Source organism: Sinohyriopsis cumingii, chromosome 10 (assembly GCF_028554795.1).
Source record: "Sinohyriopsis cumingii isolate HCF-2022 chromosome 10, ASM2855479v2, whole genome shotgun sequence".
NCBI classification, from domain to species: Eukaryota; Metazoa; Mollusca; class Bivalvia; order Unionida; family Unionidae; genus Sinohyriopsis; species Sinohyriopsis cumingii.
Genome location: NC_142970.1, coordinates 74,181,644 through 74,209,084, shown reverse-complemented (window position 1 = coordinate 74,209,084; position 27,441 = coordinate 74,181,644). Strand labels below are relative to the sequence as shown.

The 27,441-nt window shown below is 34.9% G+C and overlaps 1 protein-coding gene across 2 annotated transcripts; it reads right to left on the bottom strand.

Moving 5' to 3' along the window:
• Positions 1–3,075: 3,075 nt before the first annotated feature.
• Positions 3,076–27,368, bottom strand: LOC149790394 (cytochrome c oxidase assembly factor 1 homolog). 2 transcript variants are annotated; one of them, XM_089972444.1, is made up of 5 exons: positions 24,685–27,368; positions 23,455–23,675; positions 18,224–18,375; positions 9,075–9,151; positions 3,076–7,831 (listed from the first exon to the last, which is right to left on the bottom strand). In XM_089972444.1, the coding sequence occupies exons 2-5, from the start codon at positions 23,639–23,641 to the stop codon at positions 7,711–7,713; spliced, it is 537 nt and encodes a 178-aa protein (XP_089828570.1). In that variant the 5' UTR covers positions 23,642–23,675; positions 24,685–27,368; the 3' UTR covers positions 3,076–7,710. The 2 variants fall into 2 exon arrangements, with proteins under 2 accessions (XP_089828570.1, XP_089828572.1); XM_089972446.1 differs by lacking the exon at positions 23,455–23,675 and having other exon boundaries at positions 26,954–27,368.
• Between the last annotated feature and the right edge of the window lie 73 nt (positions 27,369–27,441).

Sequence of the window (27,441 nt, the reverse complement as noted above, 5' to 3'; positions counted from 1 at the left end):
TGGCCCAATCAGGCCCTGCACTCATAGTGGCCCTGCGCATTAGTAATTTTTAAAAAATATATCTGTAGAGAGAAAGTAATTTTAAAGCAATGGAAGAAACTTTAAAGTTCAGTATCATATAAAACTTGTATAAAAGTTTATTTCCAAATGCCACCCTCACCGGGGACCCACGCATAAATCCGGGGGGGGGGGGGGGCCTCCAAAATGATCCAAATCCAGTACACCTTTGCAAAGGCCGTTACTGTAAATTCTTATCAAAATCAGATTAGAAATATGAACTCCAGAGTGGTCACAAGCTCAAACTAGTTTTGATGAAAGATTGCCTCATTAATAATTTGTGAATCACACTCATCAAATGAACCCATTCAATATCACAATGATATTAAACATTTTTCATATTTGATCAAAATTAGATCTGAAATGTTGCTTCTGGCAGACACATGTACATCTAATCCATACATGTGGAGCTCACTCATTACTGAACTCATCCATGATCTTAATGACAGAAGCACATTCCAAGTTTAATCAAAACAAGAACATCTAATTAATATTAATTAATTAGATCTCACTCATTATCAAACTCATCTGAGATCTTAAAGATAACAGCATCTATTTAAAGTTTTATCAAATTCAGGTAAACACATTTTGTGTTTTTTTTCAATGTAAACTTAACAATTTCGCTATGATATCTGCAGTGTGGCAGTTTGTAGTGATGTCTAGCTCTGGGGCATCATGGGAAAATTCTGGATACCATGCCAACAGACAGAGATCTGCTGCAAGGGCAAAATCTTCCCCCTGGCTTAACCTGCTAACAATAAAGTCACTAATGTAAACAAAAAATCAGGTTTCTGTAATAAATTTTCATCTCATTACTTTCAATTGCTGACCAAGTTTCATAAACAGAACATATCTACAGGTGGAGATTATCCAGTTTGACAAATGTGCCATGCAGAGGTTAGCCTGTACACAATATAAATTAACATAAGGTATGAAAAGTAGGTCACTTTGACCTTTATTTTTCTGGGATGGTTTAGAGAGATGCATTGGATTCCATGAATATTCAGTGCTAAAGATTAGCCAGGAAATCAAAACATTACAATTAGGTTAACCTTTAATTCTTAGAAATTTGTGTACAACAGAAAGGTTTGATTTACCAACTTTCACCGCAAATGGTTCAGACTGTAAGGTACACATAATGGCATCACTAGGGATATAATTTGATTTAATAATCCTTCCCATTATACAAATAAACTAAAAACATTTACGCCATTGCTACAATTGCTGCTGGAAAAGTGATCCCAATATTTTGCCTATAAATTGAAAGTAAAACTATAAACAGGTCACTGTGGGATGGAGATTTCTGAGGAAGAGATTCCATATAAGATTTTGACAAGTCCTGGGCAAAAGGTTGCCATGTTGTTTGGCTCAGAGTTGCTAGTAACAAATACCTCAGAATGGCTGGCAAAATACAGTTGTTGATAAGCACATGTCAGATTTGTTATGAACAAGAAAATTTTGTACTTGATGAAACAAGGCACTTCAAGTGACAAGTTAACCTCAAAGATTTTAATCAAATAGCAAATAATTTACTTTGATCTCAAATGACAAAAGGATTTCTATCAAAATTGGCTTTCATATGTTGTTCCTGCAGAAATGAGACAGATGTGGATCAAATGACAATATTCAATTGAAGAGAATTTCCTATATGTTTATTCTAGCAAGAGTTACCTTTCTTAGAAACTCTTCTTGAAAAACAGAAACATCCTTATTTTGAAAAGTAATCGCTGTAAATAATTTCATTTTATTATATCACAACAAATATCATATCACAGTATACTGTTGCCAGTTGCTTTTCTGTACCTATTAAAATCCAACAAAGATGTATATAAACAAAAGTGATTTCAACCAGTTAAACAGTCTTTGCATACATCCAATCAAAGTTTTTTATACATAGACAAATGACAGACACTCTAGGTCTGAACTAAAGCCAACATAAATATTCTGAGAGGCATATTATATTCCTTCTCCATGGTCAATAAACATGATGCAAGTACTTATAGGGCATGTTTGACTGGAAATTATCGACCACTCAGTCTGAAAGACTTTCCAAACGTACAATGCAGAAACCATTAATTTCTTCTTAGATGTACCATAATTGTGAAATCTGACCTTCAGACCACAGAATCTCTGTTTCAAGGTGCAAATCATCAAAAAACATTGGTGAAGAACTTGCTCTAAAACAAATGTTATTCTGCAAAGCCCACCTTACTTTAAGCCATGATGACCTTCACCTTTGGAACCACAATGTTTTATCTTAACTTGAAGTCTTCCAAATTGTTTGGTCATGGTTCCTGATTTAGAATAAGAATTATTTTGGGGAAAAAACATTTTTCTTTAAGAAATAATAAGCTTGACCGTTGACCTTCAATACAATAGGTTTTTTTCTTACATGCAAGTCATCCACAAACACTGGAGAAAATTTTGGTGCTGAAACCATCTTTCTTCTTTCTGTCAGTAACCTTCAACCTTCTGACCACATCACTGATGGGCTTCTAAGCACATAAAGTGCAAGCCACCCACAAAGTTCTGTGATGTAAAAAATAGTATTGTGCAGAAGCCATTTTTCTTCTTTCTGTCATAATGACCTTGGCCTTTTACCGGTTGGTCCAGATCTTTGATATAGAACTAATATTATTCTTTGGAAACTATATTTCTTTCAGTCACAGGGACCATGACCTTTGACTTAATGGAGCCAAAATCTAGAGGATTCTTCTCTATTCCATTTCCAAGCTCTCCAGTTAGTACAGACTAGATATATGAAGATATATGATGCTGAACTAATGTTACTGTGCAGCAACCATTCTTCTTCTTTCAGTAACAGTTAACTTCATCTTCGTTTTTTGACTCTGAAATCAAAAGGGTTCTCCCTTGTCCCCATTGCAAGCAATCCGTAAAGTTTGGCAACTGTAGGTGGTTAAGAATACAGTGATTGTGAAGAAACAAATTTAGTAAGAGCAATACAATCATGACATAATATACTTGGTCTTACGGTAGGATAATAAAAACAACTTCGCATCAAAAACTTATACTTTTATTTAAATTGTCAATCTTACTTATTCTGTACATAAATATATATGTTCATCAATTCAACAGCTTGCTAATTCATATGGAGTGTTTTATAATTATAGCTATATAAGGGGATATAAAAAACTGGCTTTGTTACAGCAGGATATATTGCTTTTTATATCACCCACTTATGTCTAACTGGGTTCTTCGTGTGCGGATAGAGAATGTTGCTCATTTAATATGAAATTTGGTGAATAAATTTAATTTTCTGCAAACAATTTTAAATTATTAACAAGTCTGATAAATTTAATGTGCATTCCTTCATTTGGTATTTTATGGCTCATAAACACAAGTGCACCTCTATCTTGATAATTCGGTCGGTGGTTCTTTCCAGGGGTTTTCTGGGTTCTTCCTCCACCATTAATACTGGCTACCATATATAGCCTATCGTGTGCTGAAAAAATGGCGTTAAATCCTACTACTACAAAAACAAAAAATAAAACCTTTATAATTCATGTATAAAAGGGTGCACTCCCTTGAGAATTCATGGTGCAACATCATGCACTCCCTTGATAACTTGTATAACACGGTGCAATTGCTTGATAACTTGTATAACAGGGTGCACTCCCTTGATAACTTATGTATATAATATGGTGCAAATACAGGACTCATGGTACTAATTCAACTCCAATAGTAAACATGAAAACACTATCATATTCAAAATTCAATAACTTAAAATTTCTGGGTGCTGTGATGAGACCTATAATTCTCCATGCACAACTAACCTTGGTGCAAACTTATGTGTGGAGAACACGACATGAGCCATGGCATTTTGTTTATATACATGTGCATCAAATACATGTTATTGATTCTGCACCAAATGAATTAGGGGCTACTTTCATTAATGAGTACTCCTATGTCAAGCCTGTAAAAATACTAAAACTGCATCAACAGAATTTTGTCCATATTTTTTAAAATTACATTTAGGATAAGCTCTCAAAAGATATTTTACTAAAAGTTTAAATTTTCATTATTAACCAATTATGGACCACCAAACCTGTATATATTCTATTATAAGTTCATCCATTTCTAGACTGGTTCACAGTTCTTCCATAAAATTAGTACCGTGTATTCTACATAGACTAAAGCATAAAAAAGGGAGTTAATTCTATTATGGTAAAAACTGTATCTTATGTAGAACTTTAATTACCACATTAAATACAGTGTTCTATTATGGTAAATTTTTTATCTTAAGTACAACTATGATTACAACAATAAATACAGTGTTCTATTATGGTAAAAATTGCATCTTAAGTACAACTATGATTGCCACAATAAATAAACTGTTCTATTATGGTAAAAATTGCATCTTAAGTAGAACTATAATTACCTACAATAAATACAGTGTTCTATTATGGTAAAAACTGTATCTTAAGTAGAACTATAATTACCACAATACAGTGTTCTATTAATGGTAAAAATTGTATCTTAAGAAGAACCATAATTACCACAATAAATAGAGTGTTCTATTATGGTAAAAACTGTATCTTAAGTAGAACAATAATTACCACAATAAATAGTGTTCCATTATGGTACAAAGTGCATCTTAAGTAGAACAATAATTATCACAATAAATACAGTGTTCTATTATGGTAAAAACTGTATCTTAACACATTAACTCCTAGTGACGACTTAACAGGGCAGATGGTAGTAGCCTACTGACGAGCTCTGTAGCATCATGGTCATGCATGATACACTAAAGTGGGTGGTATTATATAAAGGTAGACAGATGTAGCTCTACAATGATACCAAAATAATCTGGAATATCTAGTTGCACTACAAAATACAGATAAAAAACTGCGGATTTTAGACTTTTTGGTCTCAGATCTAAAGCAAACTGGTATGAACTGCAAACAGACATAAGAGCCTTTGCAAAAAGTAGGATAAGATGGGCATTTGGAATAAAGAGTGGTATCCATACAAAAAAAATTGGCTCCGTTTAGCACAATTTTTTTAATAAAAAATACAAATAAAAAAGAACTCCAACTTTTACCCTTCTGCTCATGTGCGAGACAAACAGCCAATGAAAAACAATGTTTCTAACACAACTATGCAGTATGTTATTGAAAGATGACCGGGGATTTGGTGTTTTCAAGTCTATTCAGAAATAGCTTTCAAAATGTGTTTCTAATTCGATTTTCAGGCAAAAATGACAAAAAAGCTCCAGGGGTTAATGTGTTAAGTAGAACTGAGTCATAACAAAACTTACAAAAATGGTACTAACAGCTGCCTTGCTAGGCGCTCAGCATTAAGAGGTTAGTGTTAGGACTGGTCTGCCTTGTGTCAGGATAATGTGACTGGGTCACTGCTATATGTCTGCGGCATGATGCCCCAGTGCTAGACATCACTATAAACTGCCACACTGCAGACATTGTAGCAATATGACTGAAAAACTGTTAATGCTACGTAAAAATCCTATTCACACACACACACTCTTGATTCAGGAGAAGCAGTGATAACCATAATTTTCAGATGACCCCTATATGTGGCACTATTGAACATCAGATTGGCAACCACTGTCATTCAGAATCAACCTGACATCCATTGAAAACCCAATGCTTATATGACCATCCATTCTGGTGAAGTAGTAATAACAAAATTTCCAAAATGGCCACTGGTGGCAATATTAGATATAAAATCAGCACCATTTTCATTCAGGACCAACTAGACATCATACAAAGTCTTCCTGAGAAAATTCCATGTCAGTAGGAGTTTCCATCCAGGAGGAGTAGCAATAAAAAGATTTTTAAGACGGTGGCCTTGCTGGACATCAGATAAGCACCATTTTCATTTAGGACTAACTAGACATCAAAGAAGTCTTTTGGTGAAAATTGCATACAGATGTGACCATCCATTCAGAAGAGGTAGGAATAACAAGACTTTCAAATGTCCATGTAGTTTAGGATGAGTAGTGATAACAAACTGATTGATAGACAACAGACAATGGATTAAAGACCATCCCATATGTTCTTCTGCTCTTAGACAAGTACAGCTAAAAAGACCATCCCACAGGATCTTCTGCTCTTAGACCAGTACAGCTAAAAAGACCATCCCATAGGATCTTCTGATTTTAGACCAGTACAGCAAATAAGACCATCCAATAGGATCTTCTGGTTTTAGACCAGTACAGCTAATAAGACCATCCAATAGGATCTTCTGGTTTTAGACCAGTACAGCTAAAAAGACCATCCCATAAGATCTGGTGCTCTTAGATCAGTACAGCTAAAAAGACCATCCCATATGTTCTTCTGCTCTTAGACCAGTACAGCTAAAAAGACCATCCCATAGGATCTTCTGATTTTAGACCAGTACAGCAAATAAGACCATCCAATAGGATCTTCTGGTTTTAGACCAGTACAGCTAAAAAGACCATCCCATTAAGATCTGGTTTTAGACTAGTACAGCTAAAAAGACCATCTCATAGAATCTTCTGCTCTTAGACCAGTACAGCTAAAAAGACCATCCCATAAGATCTTCTGGTTTGAGACCAGTACAGCTAAAAAGACCATCCCAAAGGATCTTCTGGTTTTAGACCAGTAAAGCTAAAAAGACCATACCATATGTTCTTCTGCTCTTAGACCAGTACAGCTAAAAGGACCATCCCACAAGTGATTCTGGTTTTAGACCAGTACAGCTAAAAAGACCATCCCATAAGATCTTCTGGTTTTAGATCAGTACAGCTAAAAAGACCATCCCATAAGCGCTTCTGGTTTTAGACCAGTACAGCTAAAAAGACTATCCCATAGGATCTTCTGGTTTTAGACAAGTACAGCTAAAAAGACAGCAGTAAATTGACAGACTTTATAATGAAGACCACTGTATTTAATGCATCTGACTGTGTCAATAATTTTCAAACCAAATTACTGCATTAAGTTTCCATGTTTTTTCATGTGTATTACTATATGGGAATGTTGATAAAATATATAGTATCACCATAAAGACCACTGACATTAATCACAAATGCTACATCCCTAATTCAATGAGTTAAAATCTTTATGACATGCAATTAATCACTTCCATTTTATGATATATTAAAGCAAGTACTAGATGAATTGAGCACATGAACGACAATACATTTATATAGGCGAGAAGAAAAAAATATGATTACACACAACTAGTCCAAGATGCCAAGAAAGTCCTGTTGTTTTGGGGTTTATTTTCCTATCACATTTTATATTCATATTATGAGCCGGTTCTAAATTACTTACCATCACAAATGTGCTAAATAACAATATATTTATCTAGCCCACATAAATGTGCTACATAACAATAAATTTATCTAGCCCACATAAATGTGCTACATAACAATAAATTTATCTAGCCCACATAAATGTGCTACATAACAATAAATTTATCTAGCCCACATAAATGTGCTACATAACAATAAATTTATCTAGCCCACATAAATCAAACTTTGTATATATGGCATGAATTATTATCTGAATTAAGATGAATACGTGTCACTATCTCCATAATGTCAACATCTACTGGCATTTATCATTTGATATAGCGTATTGTCCATCTAAACCAAGGAAGACAATCTTCTTGTTGAATCTGTGTAATTTAATATTCTTTCACCCTTTCTCAACTGTTTTCAAGTTTCGGAGTCTCCACTATAGTGCTATTGTCTTTTGCTGTCGTTTGGTAAAATGTCCATTTTCTTCCATCAGCTTTCAATTCCAGATCTAACCTATCAACAACCCAGCTGAAAAAAAAGAAAGAAGAGCAAGAGGTCAAAGTGGCCCTGAGACTACTCTCATGTAATATTTCTGCCAAAATTTGGTTGAATTGTGTTATGCAGTTATTTTAAATAGTAATAAAAGGTTTTTCCATTTTTAGTAACAAAAGTCATATTTGAAGGCAGATTGGCATCATATGAACAAACCTAAAAGCTCTTCATAACAGTATATTTCAAATTTGGTCATTTTTTTTTTAGCAATTTAAAAGTCATTTAAGGAATTTTGTTTTTAGCAATGCTGGCCATATCTAATATGTAAATTTAAAGCTCCAGGTACCATAATCCTGTCAAATTTGGGAAAATTCTGTATACCATAATCCTGTCAAACTTGGGAAAATTCCATAGAACAGTTTCTGTTTTAATTTTTATTCTTCTATCCTTAGTATTCTGAATTTGTCTTCTGCATCTGAAAAAATCCTTCCCATAGTGATCAATTCCACCTTCGAATATATGTTTATTTTTTAAAGGAACAAATTAAGTAAAAATTAATAATTACAATTTTTATTTCATTCTTAGGGTCAATAGTTTCACTGCTGAACAAGAAAAGAAAGTTTGCTTTATTTGAAATTGAAGTACAAACAATATTTAAAACTTTCATCAAAGTAACTGAACACAAAAATGTGAGTTTGAAATACTGCCATTTGTGATTTAAAATTTTATACTTTTAAATTGTATAGATTTAACTTTTCAAAGGCTAAACATTTTGAGTTTTATGCTCAGAAAATGCAATATACTGCTGTGACCATTTGATGACAAGCCCATTTATTGCCACGCCCATTTGATGATGTGCCAATTTACTGCCATGCCCATTAACTGCCATACCCGACTGATGACATGCCCATTTATTGCCATGCCCATTTGATGACGTGCCAAATTATTGCCATGCCCATTAACTGCCATACCCGATTGATGACATGCCAATTTACTGCCATACCTGACTGATGACATGCCCATTTACCGCCATGCCCGTTTGATGACATGCCCATCTGATGACATGTCAATTTGTTGCCGTGTTCATTTGATGACTTGATGTACTTATATTCATCCATCTTGATGATTTTATTTTTATGATAAATATGTAAGTGGATTAAAACTATAACTTTATTAGAATATTTTTACTCCCATTTCAACCATTTTGTGCTGACACTAAGAGACAGATAGAATAATAGAAAATAACAAAGCAAGACAGCTAGAAGGCTGGGTGGATTACCTCTCTCCTAATTTTTCTCTACTGCACCAAGTCTGCAGTATTCCTGAACCTTTCGGTCCTTTAACTGGGATTGTCAGCTGGAAAAAAAAACTACCTGAAGCTCTTTCCATAAATGAATCAAATATCTTTAAGTATTTCTCACTAGCACGCTTATTTTGTTGTTGTATGTTTATGAGAAAATTTTAGAATAGGTTCTTTACAACAATGGCCATCTGTCTGAGCATAAAATCTGAATATCATATTTACACATTTTGATTTTCAATAACTTCACTCAAAGAGAGGTTGGGATTATGAACATATCAAGATTATCCAATTGTCTGTATGTCTAAATCCATCAGAAATTTCAACAAAATTGAAATTTTAAATTTTAATTGCATTTTATTTTCACTTCTGGTGTTTAGAGCTGCAGTTTACTTTCCATGCATTTTTATGACTGCAGTCCCTGTGGTTATGTAACAGAGTGAGCATAAAAATTTAACAGATGCTGAAATTTTAAATTTTTTATCTTAACAAATTCTCTGAGGACTGAATCATACAAATCAGGTTGTTAACTTATTAAAAGTATTTTAACATATAAGCCAAATTTCAAAGATCTTTGAAGACTCCAAGTATGTTTAGAGTCGTTTTGAATTTTGGAGATTTTTAAGTCTGAATTTAAATTTCAGGTTACTGTGTCCCACATGTGAACTGCATTATGATGATTTAGTATACCACATGATAAATTCTTGTGTTCTGATTGGAAAATGCAGGGATTTATTTTAGGATAGTATGCAGTTGTCCATAACTACAGGATGCTATAAGTTTTAAATAAATTATATTTGTTCCAGTAGGCACTCTATCTGCAAGCCTAAGTTTACTGGCAAGGCATCGTATGATGTACTAAATACAGAATTGTGTTTTCCCATGGAGGAGAAGCTTAATGTCATGTCTATGGTACAAAATGACACAAAATGTTTCTAAAGATAATGTCATGTCTGTGGTACAAAATGATACAAAATGTTTCTAAAGATAATGTCATGTCTATGGTACAAAATGACACAAAATGTTTCTAAAGATAATGTCATGTCTATGGTACAAAATGATAAAAAATGTTTCTAAAGATAATGTCATGTCTATGGTACAAGATGACAAAATGTTTCTAAAGATAATGTCATGTCTAAAGTACAAAATGATACAAAATGTCTCAAAAGATAATGTCATAATTAATATGCACAGTCTCTTGTTCATAACAGAAGTCATCTAAGATCATGATTATATAAACCAATTTCCCAAGTTTTATAGAAACTGGAGGAGAAATATAGACCCCAGATATAAAGATGTTATAAGCTCAGTAAATCAGATGCAAGACATCTCATTAATATGCAAAGAACTCAACTTATTAACAAACCTGAATACTGCAAATAATAATACTGATAATACTGTTTAAGGGGGAGCAAATCCAACTGAAGTAAGATAATTAGATAATAGTTACCAAGTTTCAGGCAATCCATTACTAAATAAGACTGTGCTGGACTGGATGGACAGACAGACAGACACAACAAATAGTTAGCAATGATAAAACAAAATTTTAACATTGAAATCAAATCCAGGACAATACCCAGGGGTTTAAATAAGAACTAGCAGAAATTGAAAAATTAGTTGAGGGTATGGCAAACATTGCCCCCTCCTCCCCCATTATGTCTAGGTCTAAAATCGAAAGACTTTGTGGGTCTGATGATCCCAAGGGTTTTGGACATCAATCAATATTGAGAATGGAGAGGGTGGTCCAGTAATGAGAAGGACAAAGCAGATCCCTTGAATCTGGCCTATAGGTATGGTGACTTTCCTTTAAGTTCCCATACCTTGTCAGGCCATTTGCATGACCACAGTTACTCAGGCCTGAAGGTTTTACTAAATGCAGAAAGGAAATAGAAAAAATAACACCATGCCTGGAGGTATTACTGAATGCAGAAAGGAAATAGAAGAAATAACACCATGCCTGGAGGTATTACTGAATGCAGAAAGGAAATAGAAGAAATAACACCATGAGCTGGAGGTATTACTGAATGCAGAAAGGAAATAGAAGAAATAACACCATGCCTGGAGGTATTACTGAATGCAGAAAGGAAATAGAAGAAATAACACCATGCCTGGAGGTATTACTGAATGCAGAAAGGAAATAGGAGAAATAACACCATGAACTGGAGGTATTACTGAATGCAGAAAGGAAATAGAAGAAATAACACCATGCCTGGAGGTATTACTGAATGCAGAAAGGAAATAGAAGAAATAACACCATGAACTGGAGGTATTACTGAATGCAGAAAGGAAATAGAAGAAATAACACCATGAACTGGAGGTATTACTGAATGCAGAAAGGAAATAGAAGAAATAACACCATGAACTGGAGGTATTACTGAATGCAGAAAGGAAATAGAAGAAATAACACCATGCCTGGAGCAATAATTGAGTAAGAATACTTACCTAACCACTTATTACTAATAAAGGGATGCAAAACCACAGAAGCACCACTTTGCTAGAGTTATTGAAAACACACAAATTAAACATGTATGGACCGATACAGGAAAATGAAGCAAGGACAGTACAAATTGCAACGAGTCTAGGATTCAGCCAATGTGGGTATGTGAGAAAGCTTGCCAGTAGCTTCTTGTGAGTCGGTGGTTCTTCCTCCACCATTAATACTGGCTGTCATGTATAGCCTATCGTGTGCTGAAAATTGGCATCAAACCCCACAACAACAACAACAACAAACTGCAACAGACAAGTTAAATGATTTAAATTTGAGTGACCATGAGACACATGGAGTCCAAGGAAAAGAAGGACAATATTCGTATGATCGGAAATTGACAAAGTATCAGGCTGAGGTCATGTTTTTTTAAAATTCTAGACTTCCAAATACCATCGGAAGGAGGGAATAATGTGAGTGTGTGTGTGTGTGTGTGTGTGTGTGATTTCAATTTTTAACATAGCTTTAATAATTTTCAGTTATCTCACTCTGATTTATGCAGTGTGGCAGTTTAGTGATGTCTAATATTGAGGCAATGCATCATGCCCCAGACATGTAGCATGATGTCCCACCCAGTCACATTATCCTGACACCTGGTTGACCAGTCCTAACACTGACCTCTTAATGCTGAGTGTCTAATGAGGCAGCTGCAAGTACCATTTTTGCAAGTCTTTGATATGACTCAGGCCCAGGTTCAAACCCGCAACCTCCCACATCCAAAGCGGATGCTCAAAACACCAAGAAAGAATAATGACTTTGGACTGGGGACTAGTGCCAAGTAAAGATATAGCAACACAATAAAAGCAAGTGATGTAATAATCATTTTAAGAGAATATATTGTGACATGAATTTAGTCTGCAGCACTCAAAGATAGATGCCCATGGTAAGTGTCTTAAAAAAAAAATTGCCTTGACAAAAAACTCACTTGCCCAACAATGTCATATTCTATAACTTTTATTTTGACACAATGTTATAACTGCTATACTTTAATAATAATAATAATAATAATAATAATAATGACTTTGTATAGTGCCTAATCTTTAGAAGCTCTAAGCACTTTACAACATTAGACCACACCTATAACATAAAAAACATATATAATGATATGACTACCAAAAACAAACATGGGCCCCTAGTGGCCGAGAGGTCTAAAGCGCTTTCAGTTACAGATCACTGCCATCTCACCTCAGTCTGCGTGGGTTTGAGTCTCGGATTTGGCCAATGTGGTTATGTGAAAAAGCTTGCCAGTAGCTTTTCTCAAGGGTCGAAGGTTCTTTCCGGGTTCTTCCTCCACCATTAATACTGGCCGCCATGTATAGCCTATCATGTGCTGAAAAATGGCACTAAACCCTACAACAACAACAACAAAAACAAACACCATGAAATTAGAAAACATAAAAACATGCTGTAAATATTTAAGGTAGGGAACATTATTAGGTCTTTAAGTTTGCTCTTGCAGTCGAAATAAGTGAGTTTTAAGAGCACCCTTGAATGGGATCACTTTGTCTTTGTGTCTAAGTTCAGTGGGCAATTCATTCCACGCTGCTGGGCCCTGGTATGCAAAAGAACGTTGTCCATATAACTTTGTTTTCATAGTGGGAATAATGAATATATGATTGTCAGAAGAGGAGTGTAAGTATCTTGCTGGTGTGTACACATGGGTGAGGTCAGATAGGTATGCTGGACTGGAGTCCATCAGTTTAACATAGCACAGAGAACAAATTTTGTGTTTGATTCTGGATCGAATGGATAGCCAGTGTAGGGTACAAAAGCAGCGGGGAGGTGTACTCTGATCGTGGTACTCTAAGTATGATCCGAGCAGCTGTGTTTTGAACTTTCTGAAGTAGTTATTTAAATGAACCCAGACAGAATTGAGTTACAATAGTCAAGTCTTGAAAGTACTAATGAACGTACAAGTGTTTTAGTGGCATCAACTGAAAGATATCTGCGAATGAAGCCTCAGTTTTATCATCATTCATCTTAGCTTGTTACATGTCATCCATGTTTTCACATCAGAAATGCACCTCTCTACACCTTGGATGGTAGCATCAACTTCAGTTGGGTGGCTAGATTTGTATATTTGGGTGTCATCAGCGTACAATTGGTGAGGCACTGGATGATGATCTATGACACTTGAGAGCGACTGAGTGTATATAATAAAGAGAACAGGTCCAAGAACAGACCTCTGTGGAACACCACAACATAGATCAACTGGGCTGGAGTGTATTCCATTTGCAGGTACAATTTGTGTCCTGTTGACCAAATAGGACTTGAACCACAGTAAGGCTGTATCATGAATGCCAAATATATGCTGGAGACGGTGAAGTAATATATCATGGTCTGTTGTGTCAAATGCTGCAGATAAATCAAGGAGGGTGAGGACTGTAATCTTTCCGCTATCCAACGCGGAGAGAATGTCATTAACTCCTTTTAGAAGAGTAGTTTCAGGCTGTGGCAAGGGTGATATGCAAAGTGTACATTGCTAAAAAGACTGTTTGAACTCAGATGAGATACATGTTGGGATAGAACAACCTTTTCCAAGATTTTTTATATGAATGGCAATTTTGAAAAATCATGGGAATTCCCCGGATGAGAGAGAGGTATTAATAACATCAGTTAGAGAAGGCAATACTGACAATTTCAAATGCTGCTAATGGTTGCTGCTGAAATTCTGTATCCCAACTGTATGGTGATGACTAGTCAACTGAAATTGTGGTGTCAAGCTTATCTCTAATGGTTTGTACTTTGTCACTGATGAAATTTGCAAACAGGTCCGGAAAGTCGACTAGAGTGAAGGTAGTTGAAAGTGGTGTACATTTGTTCCTTGACATTAGCTTGTTAGTAATCCTGAAGATCTCTTTGCAGCTGGAACTTTCCATGATCTTAGTAGTGTAGTGGGCTGATTTTGCTGCATGGACTATGTGATATTCTTCTTAGCGGCTTCATAGATTTGCTTATGAATAGTGAGTCTGGTGGAAAGCCAAAGCCTCTCAGCTTTTTGGCAGTCTCTTTTAGCAGTGCGAAGCTGGTCCCTAACACTGCTATACCATGGAGAACACTTTTGAATTGATACTCTGCACTTGGTGGCTGGGGCATGTTTGTTGAGCAATGAACGCAGACAGTTATCGAGTTGTTCTGCTGTAGGAGGTAGGCAAGTTGTTAGGTTTGCTTGGATGTCTTGAATTAGTTTGGTTCTATTTAACATACGGAGGTTTCTCTTAGTAGCAAATAAAGGTGGAGGTTTAGGGACTGATACGTCAAGATGACATATAATGCAGAGGTGAACTGATGCAAGTTTGTGGGATACCAGGAGGAATGTAGAATATTATCATCAGGTCTATGAAGAATCCAGTCTACAATGTGACCATGTTTATGGGTGGGTTGGTTAACTGACTCTTTGAGGTCGAAAACATTAATGGAATCTATGAGTTTTGATGCGTTTGGGTTTCCAGGTCAGTCAATGTGAAAAGTTGAAATCTCCAAGAATAATCAGGTTGCCACCTATCGAATTTCCATAGTCCAGGAGATTCGGAAACTGCTCCAATAAGAGAGAGTCAGCCAGCTTGTTTTTTCTACTAGGAGGAGAGCGGTATAGGCAGAAAAAATGGACTGACCTTTGTTCCATTAAGTGTGGTTTGGACTAGTTCAAACGATGTGTGGTAGAAATTTAAAGTTGTGGTTTTGGTTAAGACGTTTGATCATGAAGTTCTTTGTGATGACAGCAATTCCACCTCCATGAGAATGGCAGGGGAACGACTTGATGGAGTAACCGGTGGGTGTTAGATCTGCACAGTTGGGCTCATTGCCTGATGTTTTTAGCAATGTTTTTGTCAGGAAAAAGACGTCGATATTCTGATTGTTGATCAAATGAACTATTTCTGTGTGCTTTTCCAATGTTCCTACTGATTGGGCATTGAATAATGCAATACGCAGAGGTATCTCTTGGATAGCTGACACAAAGGTTGACAATTTAATAGGGTTATCTAGGCTATCTAAATTAACGGTCAAACTTTTAAATTGTTGAGCCGGAAAGGGCATAAGGGAGATAACTGAAATTCTTCGTCCTGTTCTACGGCGGCCACCTTAGAAACGTTTCTTTTTTTGCTTTTGTTTACATTTATGTAGTCCCTGTTCGTTTAGTCTAGAGCACAATGTAGTGTGGAGAGCCAAGGAGTGGTCATTTAAAGCAATTAATGAGGGTCCATCATATCATAAATAGATTGACTGGTGAGTATCATGTGATGGCGGTTTGTTCAACAACAAAGGAAGTTGTAGCAGTGGAGCAAGACAGCTGAGAAAACATCTAATTGTTCTTGTTTCCAATACAAGATGATGAAACACATACAAACTGAACAGCCAATGCATGATGATCACAATAACGTAGACGAAGACAGGCAACAAGCACATATATCATGAAAAACAGCACAAAAACAGAACAGCTGCTTCAAGCCAGTTAAGCAATAGCGGACATCTTGTACTCTTACTATACGCTTGAGCAACATATTTTTCAAATCAACAGCTGTATAGGATTTGCAGGATTCTCATTTAGGACAAACTTGACATGATTTGGAGAAAACCCTTTGTTGATATAACCGTTCAATCTGGATGATTAGCGAGATTATCGATATGTTATATCTGAGTTGAGATTGGCACCATTTTCATTTAGTGTCAATAAGAAATCATAAATAGTCTTTTGGTGAAAACAAGTCTTATTATGAGTTTTCATTGTGGAGTAGTGACAACAAGATTTTCATAATGGCTGCCATGGTGGCCTTACTGGATTGACAGAACATTTTAATCTAGAACCAACTAAACATTGTACAAAATCTTCTGGTGAAAAGCCCAATGTTAACATGACTTTCCTTCTAGAACGAGCAGCAAAAATGATTTTCAACAAGGTCACTGTGGGAGCCATATTGCATATTACATGGCATAATTTTTCTTCAAGGCCAACTAGACACCATGAGAAATCGTCTGGTTCCCATGACTTCAAATTCTTCTGGAATAGCAAAAATAAGATTTTCAAGATGGCTGTGCAGTTGCCATATTGGATGGCTGATGTTGTGGTCATTTTGATGATAACATTTTTGTTAGAGAAAACCCTGTGACACACCAATATGACCATCCTTTCTGAAGGAGTAGTGATAACAAAATTTTCAAGATGGCTGTGCATTTGCCACACTGGATGTCTGAGTGAAGCTTTTTTTATTTTAGACCAACTAAATATTATATGACCTTTTATTTAGAAGAAGCAATAATATGATTTCCAAGATAACTGTTATAGCTGCCATACTGGATGCCAGATTGGATTGATTTTCATTCAGAGCCAACTAGATCTCATAAGAAGTTTTTATTAAACCCCCATATTCATGTGACCATCAATTCAGAAGAAGCAATGATAACATTTTCAAAAGCAAGAACATCTCATTATTATTCATGCAGGACAAGTGATGCTAATTATAGGTAACCAGTGTAATATGGAGAACAGAAATTTAACTGTTTCTATTTAATCTGTCACAAGTTGTTTAGATATTTGTATTTAGCCAAAATTCAAGCATGCACCTTCCACCCTTCATCATTATCATATGATCACCATTCTTGATTGTGATTCACTTTGTGTGAAAGGAAAGTGATAAACATTCATGGTTCTTTCCAACAATGACTGATATTTACATTAGGCATGAACTTTCAATGACGCTAATCAGAAAAGGCAAGAGTCTTCAGGGTTTATACAGATGTGTATCGAATAGAAGATGATGCTAATCAGATAAGGGAAGAGTCCTCAAGGTTTATACAGATGTGTATCGAATAGAAGATGATGCTAATCAGATAAGGCAAGAGTCCTCAAGGTTTATACAGATGTGTATCGAATAAAAGATGATGCTAATCAGATAAGGCAAGAGTCTTCAGGGTTTATACAGATGTGTATCGAATGGAAGATGTGTACCTTAACTGGATTCAAGGTCTCTGATGGATTAGAGTAATGAAATAAAAAACTCATAAAACAAACGTTTTCAAAATTCTGGAAGTGTAGATTGCAGGTAGTGATTCCTGTACTGACAAGTAGAACAATATCACCAGCTACTGATGTCTAATCAAACCCGTGAATACCTGTGCTATAAGTGAAACGGTTATGAAACAAATATTTATATATGCAGTTAAATCCTCCTACATTCATTATGTATTCTAGTGTGCATTTGTAGATGTGTTTATTTGTAAATAGTTCTTTTCATGAAAGAAAAACTTGCCTGATTTTTTTAGAGGGCCTCAAGGGAGATTAGTTGAGCTATCCTCTTTAAACAAAGACATTATTATTATTATTGTTATTATTATCATTATACATGAATACAGACAAGGTTTATGGTGAGGGACAACTATTTGTCTCATTTTTCAAAGGCAAGGCAAGGCTTCTGCAGAAAGCAATCTTGCTAATAAACCATGCTATCATGTTCCTTTTCTGTATATTACCTGCAAGACTAAAATACAAAAAAAATATTAACCAAAATCCTCTATGCCACATTATCTCCCTTGATATCAGAAAGATGTCATGCCATCCACTAAACACATGCTCAACAGATTATAAAGAAAACTGAGCATAAGGAATCTAAACATAAAAGCTTGGTACGGATATAAAATACTGTACATGGGCTTTGTATCCATCCACAGAATTCTTGCTGGCATCTCCAAGGTCGAGTCTCTTTGAATTAATGGGTTCTCCCAGTGCTTCTATTGCAGGTTTATACATCCGCAGGAGTTGCATGGACTTTTTGTAGTACTCAGCCTTAGTAAAGTTACCTGAAATTAATAATGAAAGTTAGTCAAATGGCGATTGCTTGTCACTGCAAATCCTACGCTTTTCACTGCATATTTCAACCCACTATCTTGTCCCCCCACCCCTATCCCAGTGGCCATATTGCAAAAATTTTACACATACGGGTACCGTTTATTCATGAATAATACATTTGTTTTAAAACTGCCTTGTTTCCCTTCCCCATCTGGTAAAGCATGAGGAAAAATTTCAATATAGGAGAAACTTAAGAAAATAAATCAAGGTGGGGCTTATAAATATGATGCAATATTTGTGCATTCTGTTGTTTATTTTGCCCTATATTTTTATCTAGCAATGAACATATATCCAGTAATCCCACATCCTACAATGGACCCTGCATGGAAGTCAACAACAATACCCCTCTACTAGATGTTCACTCCATGCATGGAAGTCAACAACAATACCCCTCTACTAGATGTTTACTCCATGCATGGAAGTCAACAACAATACCCCTCTACTAGATGTTCACTCCATGCATGGAAGCCAACAATAGATGTCGACTATAGTGTCAATATATAATACTGACAAAGATTCATGAACTTATGACTAGTGGCTTAGAAAGCAATGTCTTAATGGAAAGATCGATAGATGGATGAAGGGTGTCACAATATACCATAAGCTTTTTAAAAAGTAAGAAGAGTGTTACTTTATATGAAGAAGATTATTACTTTACATGAAGAAGATTATTACTCTACATGAAGAACTAATTTGTTGGAAAATTAATTAAAAATTTTTTTAGTACTTAGGGTTAGGACTTAGAATGCAAATATAGCTATGACAGCAGACAAACAGACATACATAAGCTGGCTCATCTCTTCAACTACATCAACAATGATGAAAGCTAATATTTTTGTAATGATTTATTCAAAACTGCATGATTTGAGATCACTTAATTTTACCCACATATTTAAAAATTATCAACTAGTCACCTTAAATTTGGCAGCATCCATCTAAGCAATCTATGATATATTTTCACCCATGATCAAACCAATCTCTGACAAACCAACTTTTGGGAATGATATGAGAATATTTTTATAAACTGAATTGTTTGCTGAGCAAGTATGTACAGTATTGATCAACTGTAATTATTATGTAAATAACTGATGATAAAGCCACTTGTGGGTGCTGTGTGTGCGTGATTTGGATTTTTAACCAAGCTTTAACAATATATGTCATATTGCTACGATTTCTGCAGTGTGGCAGTCTATAGTGATGTCTAGCACTGGGGCATCATGCTGCTGACAAGTAGTATGTAGCATGATGTCCCACCCAGATACATTATCCTGACACCAGGCCAACTAGTTCTTACAATAACCTCTTAATGCTGAGCACCTAACAAGACAGCTGTTAGTACCATTTTTGTAAGTCTTTGGTATGACTCATCTGGGGTTCAAACCCATAATCTCCCGCATCCGAGGCAGACATTTTAACCACTAGGCCACTAGAGCTGATCTTGTGGGTGGTGATTTTTCAAAAAAACAATTGTAGTTCTATTATTATCTTTTATACCATAGTCACCTTCATATTGGCAAAATGCATCAAAACAAATTTAAATCTGGAGCCTACTTACAAACCTCCTGTGGCTAGGTTACAGCTGGCTTGACAGTCAGTGTATCCCTTGTACTTACAGTTACAGTGTGATCCCGCTATAGTATGCTATATAGCATGATTTCAGATATAACACAATTGTGGTATGGCTCCAAAATGTTGATACACAAATCTTTGTCTTGTACATGTACATGAAAAAATATTTTTTCTTCTGAAAAGTATGAAAAATAATGTATTCAAAGTTCATCATTTTTGGAATAGATCGCATATGAATTTTAATATAAGACTATGGTGGCTTGTCTTCTGAAATATTGTATACATGTATTTTTCTCATACCTGAAAAGCTTTTTCTTCTTCTTCTTAAAAGTATGAAAAATGATGTGTAAAAAGTTTATTCAGGTATTGCGTTGGGCTTTGACAATGTTGCAAATTGCATTTTCTTTCTTTATTGGCAAAAAAAAAATACCATCTGGTGATTTTGTTTTTTTGTGAAGACATCGTTGCCTGTTTAAATTTGTATATACTATTTGGAGTTTGGAGTGGAGAAATCCAAAGGTATGATGATAGGATGCCATAAACTTGGATATAAAATACAATGGAATATAAATATTGTTATATAAATAAATCCTTTGTTCATATTGACAAACCATCGTAATAGTGCACTGCAGGGGTGAAATAATATACCTGTGATGTGTATTGATATGATTCACGATATGCAGCATGTGATATGATATAATAATAATAATAATAATAATGATGACTTTGTATAGCGCCTAATCTTTAGAAGCTCTAAGCACTTTACAATATTAGACAACACCTATAAGATAAAAAACATAATAATATTATTACAAAAACAAACAATATGAAATTAGAAAAACATTAAAAAATAAAAAACATGCTGAGAATATTTCAGGTAGGAAACATTATTAGGTCTTTAAATATATATAGCGATACAAATATAAACTTGATGGTCTTTCCATCTTTGGAAGGTAGGTGGTGCCCTTTCATGTATGTTGACATTCTTGGTTGTATTTTCAGTATGCAGACTACAGATAGATATATAGTTATCAAATCATATATTTATAAGCAATTTTCATTGATGAGAAATATCAACAATACTTTCAAACAGGCTACCTGTTGGTTGCTGTGAGTTTTATCCACTGTTTGTACAACATGAATGATTTGAAAACATATTATTACCAATTTCATGTCTCAGTTACACTTCGAAAATATTATGTTATCTTCAAAACCGAAGAATCCAATTTCCTCATGCAAAGAAAAACTGATCTTTGTGACTGTATTGTACAATTTTCCAAAGATAACCGATATTATCTTTTGGATACATCCACTCCAAAATCGAATTTTTCACTAATATAAACTTCCTTTGTTAAATCAGTAGTTTACTGACTACTATGCCAAATTTCTTATCTGTTCCATAATGCTGTATAAGGGTATTTAGTCCATCAATGCTTGTGCAGACAGAGCTATTAAAATAAATATACTTACTTCTTAATTGCATTTATTAACTTTCATTTTATTCAATTTATCTTGACTCTGATATGGATACATGTATATGGTTTTGTTGCATATGAACCGCAGGGTGAATCTGATTAATTAAAAAATGAAAATTGCATTGTACTTTTAAATTGTCTGTATTTTAATTAGGCTCAGTATTCTGCACTTTGTACATTTAATTTCAAAATATCACTGAAAGGGTCATGCCGTTGATTTTTTTGTCCATCCACCAAGTAAATCTGACTCATATTTAATACCTTTTCGGGCTTAAAATCACTCACTGGTGTCTCCATTAATGCTTTCTCAGCTCCAATAATCTGATATACTTCATAACTGTCAAAATTACTGTCATCATCACTATCATCAGCCAGTATTTGCTGAATGAAATCGTAATGAACCACACAGAAAATCAGACATTTTGGGTTTTCTAGGTAGCCTGTGTTTAAAACATGCATTTGTAACCTTCCTTCATGAATGGTTCAAACTTCTATGCCATAAGTTTTATTCCTAGGCACATTATTCTAATCAAATTTAGTTTCAAAACCATTCATATCGTACTTGAAAAACCCAGATGTGGAACAGTTGCTACCCGAAAAATAGATGTCTCAACAAGAAAGGTTAAATAAAAAACTGTATTCTTCACTGAGCACATTTTCATATATGGGACTTTCAACAAATATGTGGGAGTTCTAATGTTTCAATGTTCTCCAGGTGCACAAATTTGTACAAACTTTGCACAATTCATGCAATGGCACACCCTGACAACATCTCCGCTTATGTACTTGACATATCTAATGATTTTTGCATGGAGTCTCTGTTGCTCTGCCAATACTTCCTGTTTGTCATGCAGAGAATAAGCTACATTGATTTCTGATTGGTGGTTATTGTTTAATCTGAAGCAGAACAAGCAATAACAACAAGTAAGAATTCAGTGTAACATATTTCAACATGCAACACGTTGGTAGTGTAGTTTTCAAATCAACCAAAGGAGTCAAGATACAATTCACAATAGAAACTTCGTATAAAAGTGGTTATTAAATGATGAGTAAAGTACTTCATTCAACGTGTGGAACACATTTGGAATGTATAGTATATGCTGCACATACGTGTGGGTTAAGATAATTAGCATGGGGGGGGTGCTGATTATGAACCATGTCACTTTGTAGATGGCGAGTGGGTATTCTAAAATAATCTTTTTCATTTTTACTAAAGTAAAAATCAGTGCCTGTGACCGCAAATGCTGTTTCAGATGGATTATAATTTTAGAAAATAATAAGAAAACTAATAATTATTCATGACTGCTGAAGACTAAAATAGATGCATTCGATAACTATTGTTTTGTATTGATTCTCTGTTTCTTGTATCAATATATGTATTGTTTCAGCTGAAGTATATATGCATTGATGCAAAGATTTAATCATTTCACCCTGGCATCACTATATCATAATCTGCTGACATCTGGCCTGAGCACTGTACGTTCTAATGCACTCAAATACTGAGTACTGTAAGCTGTCATGCACTCAAATACGTGTACTAAGTACTGTATGTTCTAATGCACTCAAATACTGAGTACTGTAAGCTGTAATGCACTCAAATACTGAGTACTGTAAGCTGTAATGCACTCAAATACTGAGTACTGTATGCTGTAATGCACTCAAATATTCATGCCACTGGCCAAACTACAACTGACCAACTTTTAAAAAAAGGAGCAGTTAACCACTACAATTGACCGAACAACAGCTATTTTGTTTAAAAAATGTACCCAGAATAAAAAGTTTTGCAGAAACTTCAAAGAAAACTGATTACTTTAAAAGTACTGACTGTGCTGTATAGGTAAATGAAAAAAAGTTATATACTACAATCATTAGTAGGAATCTTGCACTTAAAGGCCGTGGTCATTTAATGTCCTGAAAATTCTTGATAGTCATCAATTTTGGACAAGCTCTGTATCATATGAAACAGTGATGTAACCCATTAATTACCATTAGTCAATGGGGGCCACGGGTGGCCGAGTGGTCTAAAGCGCTCTCCATTACGGACCACAGCCATCTCACATGTCTGTGTGGGTTTGAGTCTCAGATTCGGCCTATGTGAGTAGCTTCTTGTGGGTCGGTGGTTCTTTCCGGGGTTTTCCCGGGTTCTTTCTCCACCATTAATACTGGCTGCCATATATAGCCTATCATGTGCTGAAAATGGCGTTAAACTGTAAAACAACAACAACAACAACCATTAGAAAAAATATCATGGATTACTTCCCTTTCTTTTATTTAGAGAGAGAAGACAGTATTTTAAAACAAAATAATAAAAAAATTACATTGCATTTGATTCAGAACTATTTGTAACAGCACTGAACTTGATTTACATGCAAAAGTCTTTCTCGTAATAAAACATTGGATATCTTGAATATTTCAGTCGTTTTACGAAGTTAGCTCAAAAGTGAATCAATAACACAGCCACAACTTAAACAAAATATTCCAACCTTGTCCAGACCAAAAACTTAAAAATTCCCAGACCTACCTAAAAACTCAGAAGTCCATATGCTAAAAGCTCTCCAAAACACAAAAAGCACTCTTGTTACCAAATTCCAACTAAGATGGAATAAATAAAAAATAAAAATTTAAGGCTTTTAAAAGTCTTTTTGGTCTGTTTTCAATTTTTCCAGACATTTTCAAGACTAGGAAAAGCATTTATCAAATTTTAGACATTCTACATAATTCCAGACCTGTGCTGGAACCCTGACAGTCTCTATCGACAAGGAGCCTTCTTTATCACCAGGAGAAAAACTTATTTTATTTTTATTTATTTTTGTCTTGGCATGTTTTCTTCACAAATCTTTGTCAAAAATGACATATTCTGCACCAGAAAGAAAGTAAAGGTACCAGTTATTGCGATTCAAAACTTGAGTTTATATTTTTCCTTGAAATTACCCATGCTTTGCAAAATTGTGAATTATTTCAGTAATGGTCTTTAAACAGCATCACGAAAATGACAAAATAAGCATTCATCAACTCTTAAGTTTCTGTCACATGTTCAGGTCTCACATGGGGCAATGAATGCGTGATTTAAATGACTTATATAGCTTTAAACAAATTTCAGTCATACCACTACTACAATGTCAGCAGGGTGGCGGTTTACAGTGATGTGTTCTGAGCACCAGGGTATAATGCCAGAGACATACAGCATGATGTCCCACTGAGTCACAGTGCACTAACCTCTTAATGCTGAGCACCAAGCGAGGCAGCTGTTAGTACCATTTTTATAAGTCTTTGGTATGGCCCGGCTTGGGTTTCAACCTGCGACCTCCCACATCTGAGGTGGATGGTCCCACCAGAATGGTCCACATGGGGCAATGAAAACAATAAGGCATAGTAGTAAATATGAAGAACAGTACTTTGTCAAAAATATAGATTTGCCATTATGGCAGTGCCAACATGGCATCACAAAAATTGGTTTTAATACAGAGTAATTTGTTTTTCTTGCAATGAATACAAAGGCTAAAGCAAGCTTCATTTTGTAGCAAAATTCCAATTTTTCATGTCTACCAAACTTGCCTACATTGCTGTATGACATATTTAAACCACCAAGTAGAGATACATTTAAAGCAGAAAGACTAACAACCAAATCGTTTCATAAATGCTTCATGACCTATCTCTAGTTTCATACATGACAGGGGATGAGTATAATCAATCTGTTGTTTGCATTCAGTTTCTGGAAGTAGAATTGCACATTATGGTTAGAGATTGCATCATATCTATCATCAAGTAGGGATATTTAAATTAAAAACAAATGCTCTACAGGCGAAACTGTTATGGCAAGCAATACCAACATGTGCTGACGATCACAATAAATCATCAATTTCGCTGGTAAATAGGCAGTAGCATGGTGACAAGTTCAGCCAATGAGAAGGAAGAACACCTCATTAATATTTCTAGATCTCAATCTTTTATTCCATCATAAACCTAATCTGATTCATTGGCAACATCTGGACAATTAATTTACACTTTATATGAATGATCTCCCTTTGTGTAATGTTAGCTGTAATTTGGGGGTAAAAATACATTATGCTCAATTGGTTGTTCTTTCATACTCTTTTTTTCATAAAAATTATTTCAGCAATGAAAAAGGCACGACTTGATTTAAATTTACAGCAAAATAAAGTGTACATATAATGCCATTTATACACATAACTGTCTAAGTTCTTTGTAATTATGGACAGTTTACTCCAAATAACTTCTGACCTTTGGCCAACAGGTAGATTTGGACCAGACTTATTTGGCCTAAATTATGGGCTGATGCACACCAAAGTCTGGACTGATTCGGACCATGTGAAATATAAAGTTTTATCCAAGATTTAAATGTGACATTTATAAATGTTTAAAATATTATATTTCTCATTATTTTTCAGGAACGTTGAACAGTTCAAATATGTATTTAAGGAAATAGAACCCAGACTGCATGTGTGATAATGGTGTTATCAAATGAATGAAAATCAAAGCAGTTTATGTTTTTGTCGATATATATTGGTCTCAGAATGCTTAAGTTTTGGGTTACTTTTTTTGTTGATATACTGGTAGACTTGTTTGAGAAAGTTAATGCCTTTTTAAAAAATAGATTATGTAGAATATTTTTTGATACTTAATAAATCTATAAATAAAATCATTGAGCACCAGGATTTTTGTTAGCTGATTTCATAATGTACTATTTAGCTATGCATACTATTACTGAAATCGGATAATGTACAAAAGCAAAGATAAAACAATAGCATATTTTTATTAAAAAATAATTTTATTTACATAATACAGCCATGGAGAAACTAGTATGGTTTATAAATGCATGCACGTAACTTCAATCAGTAGCTAACTGGTGGAGGTCTGATTCTCAGCATAGTCTTTTACAGTGCCATCAACAGTATGTTTACATTGGCACTTCCTGAGTTTACACTGGATACCATTCTAACTTACACTTTGTTTTTTACTCTGCTTGGTCATTAAGTCCTTCATTTAACTGTAAGCAATAATAATGAGATCACCTGACCATGAATTGGCAAAACACGTTTGACCAACGCCAGCACTTTTAATGCCATTTTTCAATTTCTTGAATTTCATGCAATTCAAGAACAAAATATAGAATGCTGACTTTAAATAACTTTGCGGTCATCGGTTACAAGGTAGTGTTAGTATACTGTACATGTAATATTAATGTTGTATTAATGTACAAAATTATATATTAAAAAATAAATATTTCATGGATTTAATATATGATTTAAATTAAATACTTTAAACTGTTTCAAAAGTTAAAATGAAAATAAGTTGGTTGACTGGTTTGAGATTTAACTCAGATACAACAATTCAATGTTCTTTCATTAAAGCGGTACTTCCGTATGTTTGTATGATCCAAATCTGGTCTGGGGTTAACTGTCCCCGTATTCGGGGAGAAAGTTGCGACAATGCCCTATTACGGTTGAGGACATGAAAAGTTCACCTTGAATCTTCTCATGAAAGTACATGGCTCCACCGACTGAAACAAAAGCTCCGTAAATTGCAATCTTCTTCAGAGTTTCGTATCGAACCATCTTTTATTTCTGCAGCTTTTAAAGTCATGGGTACTAATAAAACTGATGCTGGTTTACATAAGCGCCTCTGCTATTTGGTCATTTATAACACAAAAAATTAGGGGTTATTATCCTTACGCCGACCTCACGTCTGTATGTCATGTGTAACAAGTTAGTTCCAAACGTTTGACCCCATTATTTTGTTTCTTTTCATGACTTGCTGATGCCAATCTAATATATCTCTTTTTATAAACTAACTTAGTTCTTCGAGAAAAGAAAAATGTTATCAAGTGTTTATGCAAAGCGTCCAACTGCCCATGCCAACTGGAGCACGTTCGTTGTCAAATCTTCAATTTCGGAGGTGTGTTGTTTTGCTCGTTGTTGAAGTGTTTCAATTTAGGAGGTAAGTAAATCTTGA

Excerpts from the sequence above, each read along its gene's own strand:
- LOC149790394 (XM_089972444.1), bottom strand. The coding sequence starts at position 23,641 with ATGGCAGCCAGTATTAATGGTGGAGAAAGAACCCGGGAAAACCCCGGA. Across the intron at positions 9,152-18,223 it reads TGGATGGATACAAAGCCCAT|CTGACAATCCCAGTTAAAGG; the intron begins GTACAGTATTTT and ends TTTTTTTTCCAG. Across the intron at positions 7,832-9,074 it reads AGAGAAAAATTAGGAGAGAG|CTGGGTTGTTGATAGGTTAG; the intron begins GTAATCCACCCA and ends CTTTTTTTTCAG.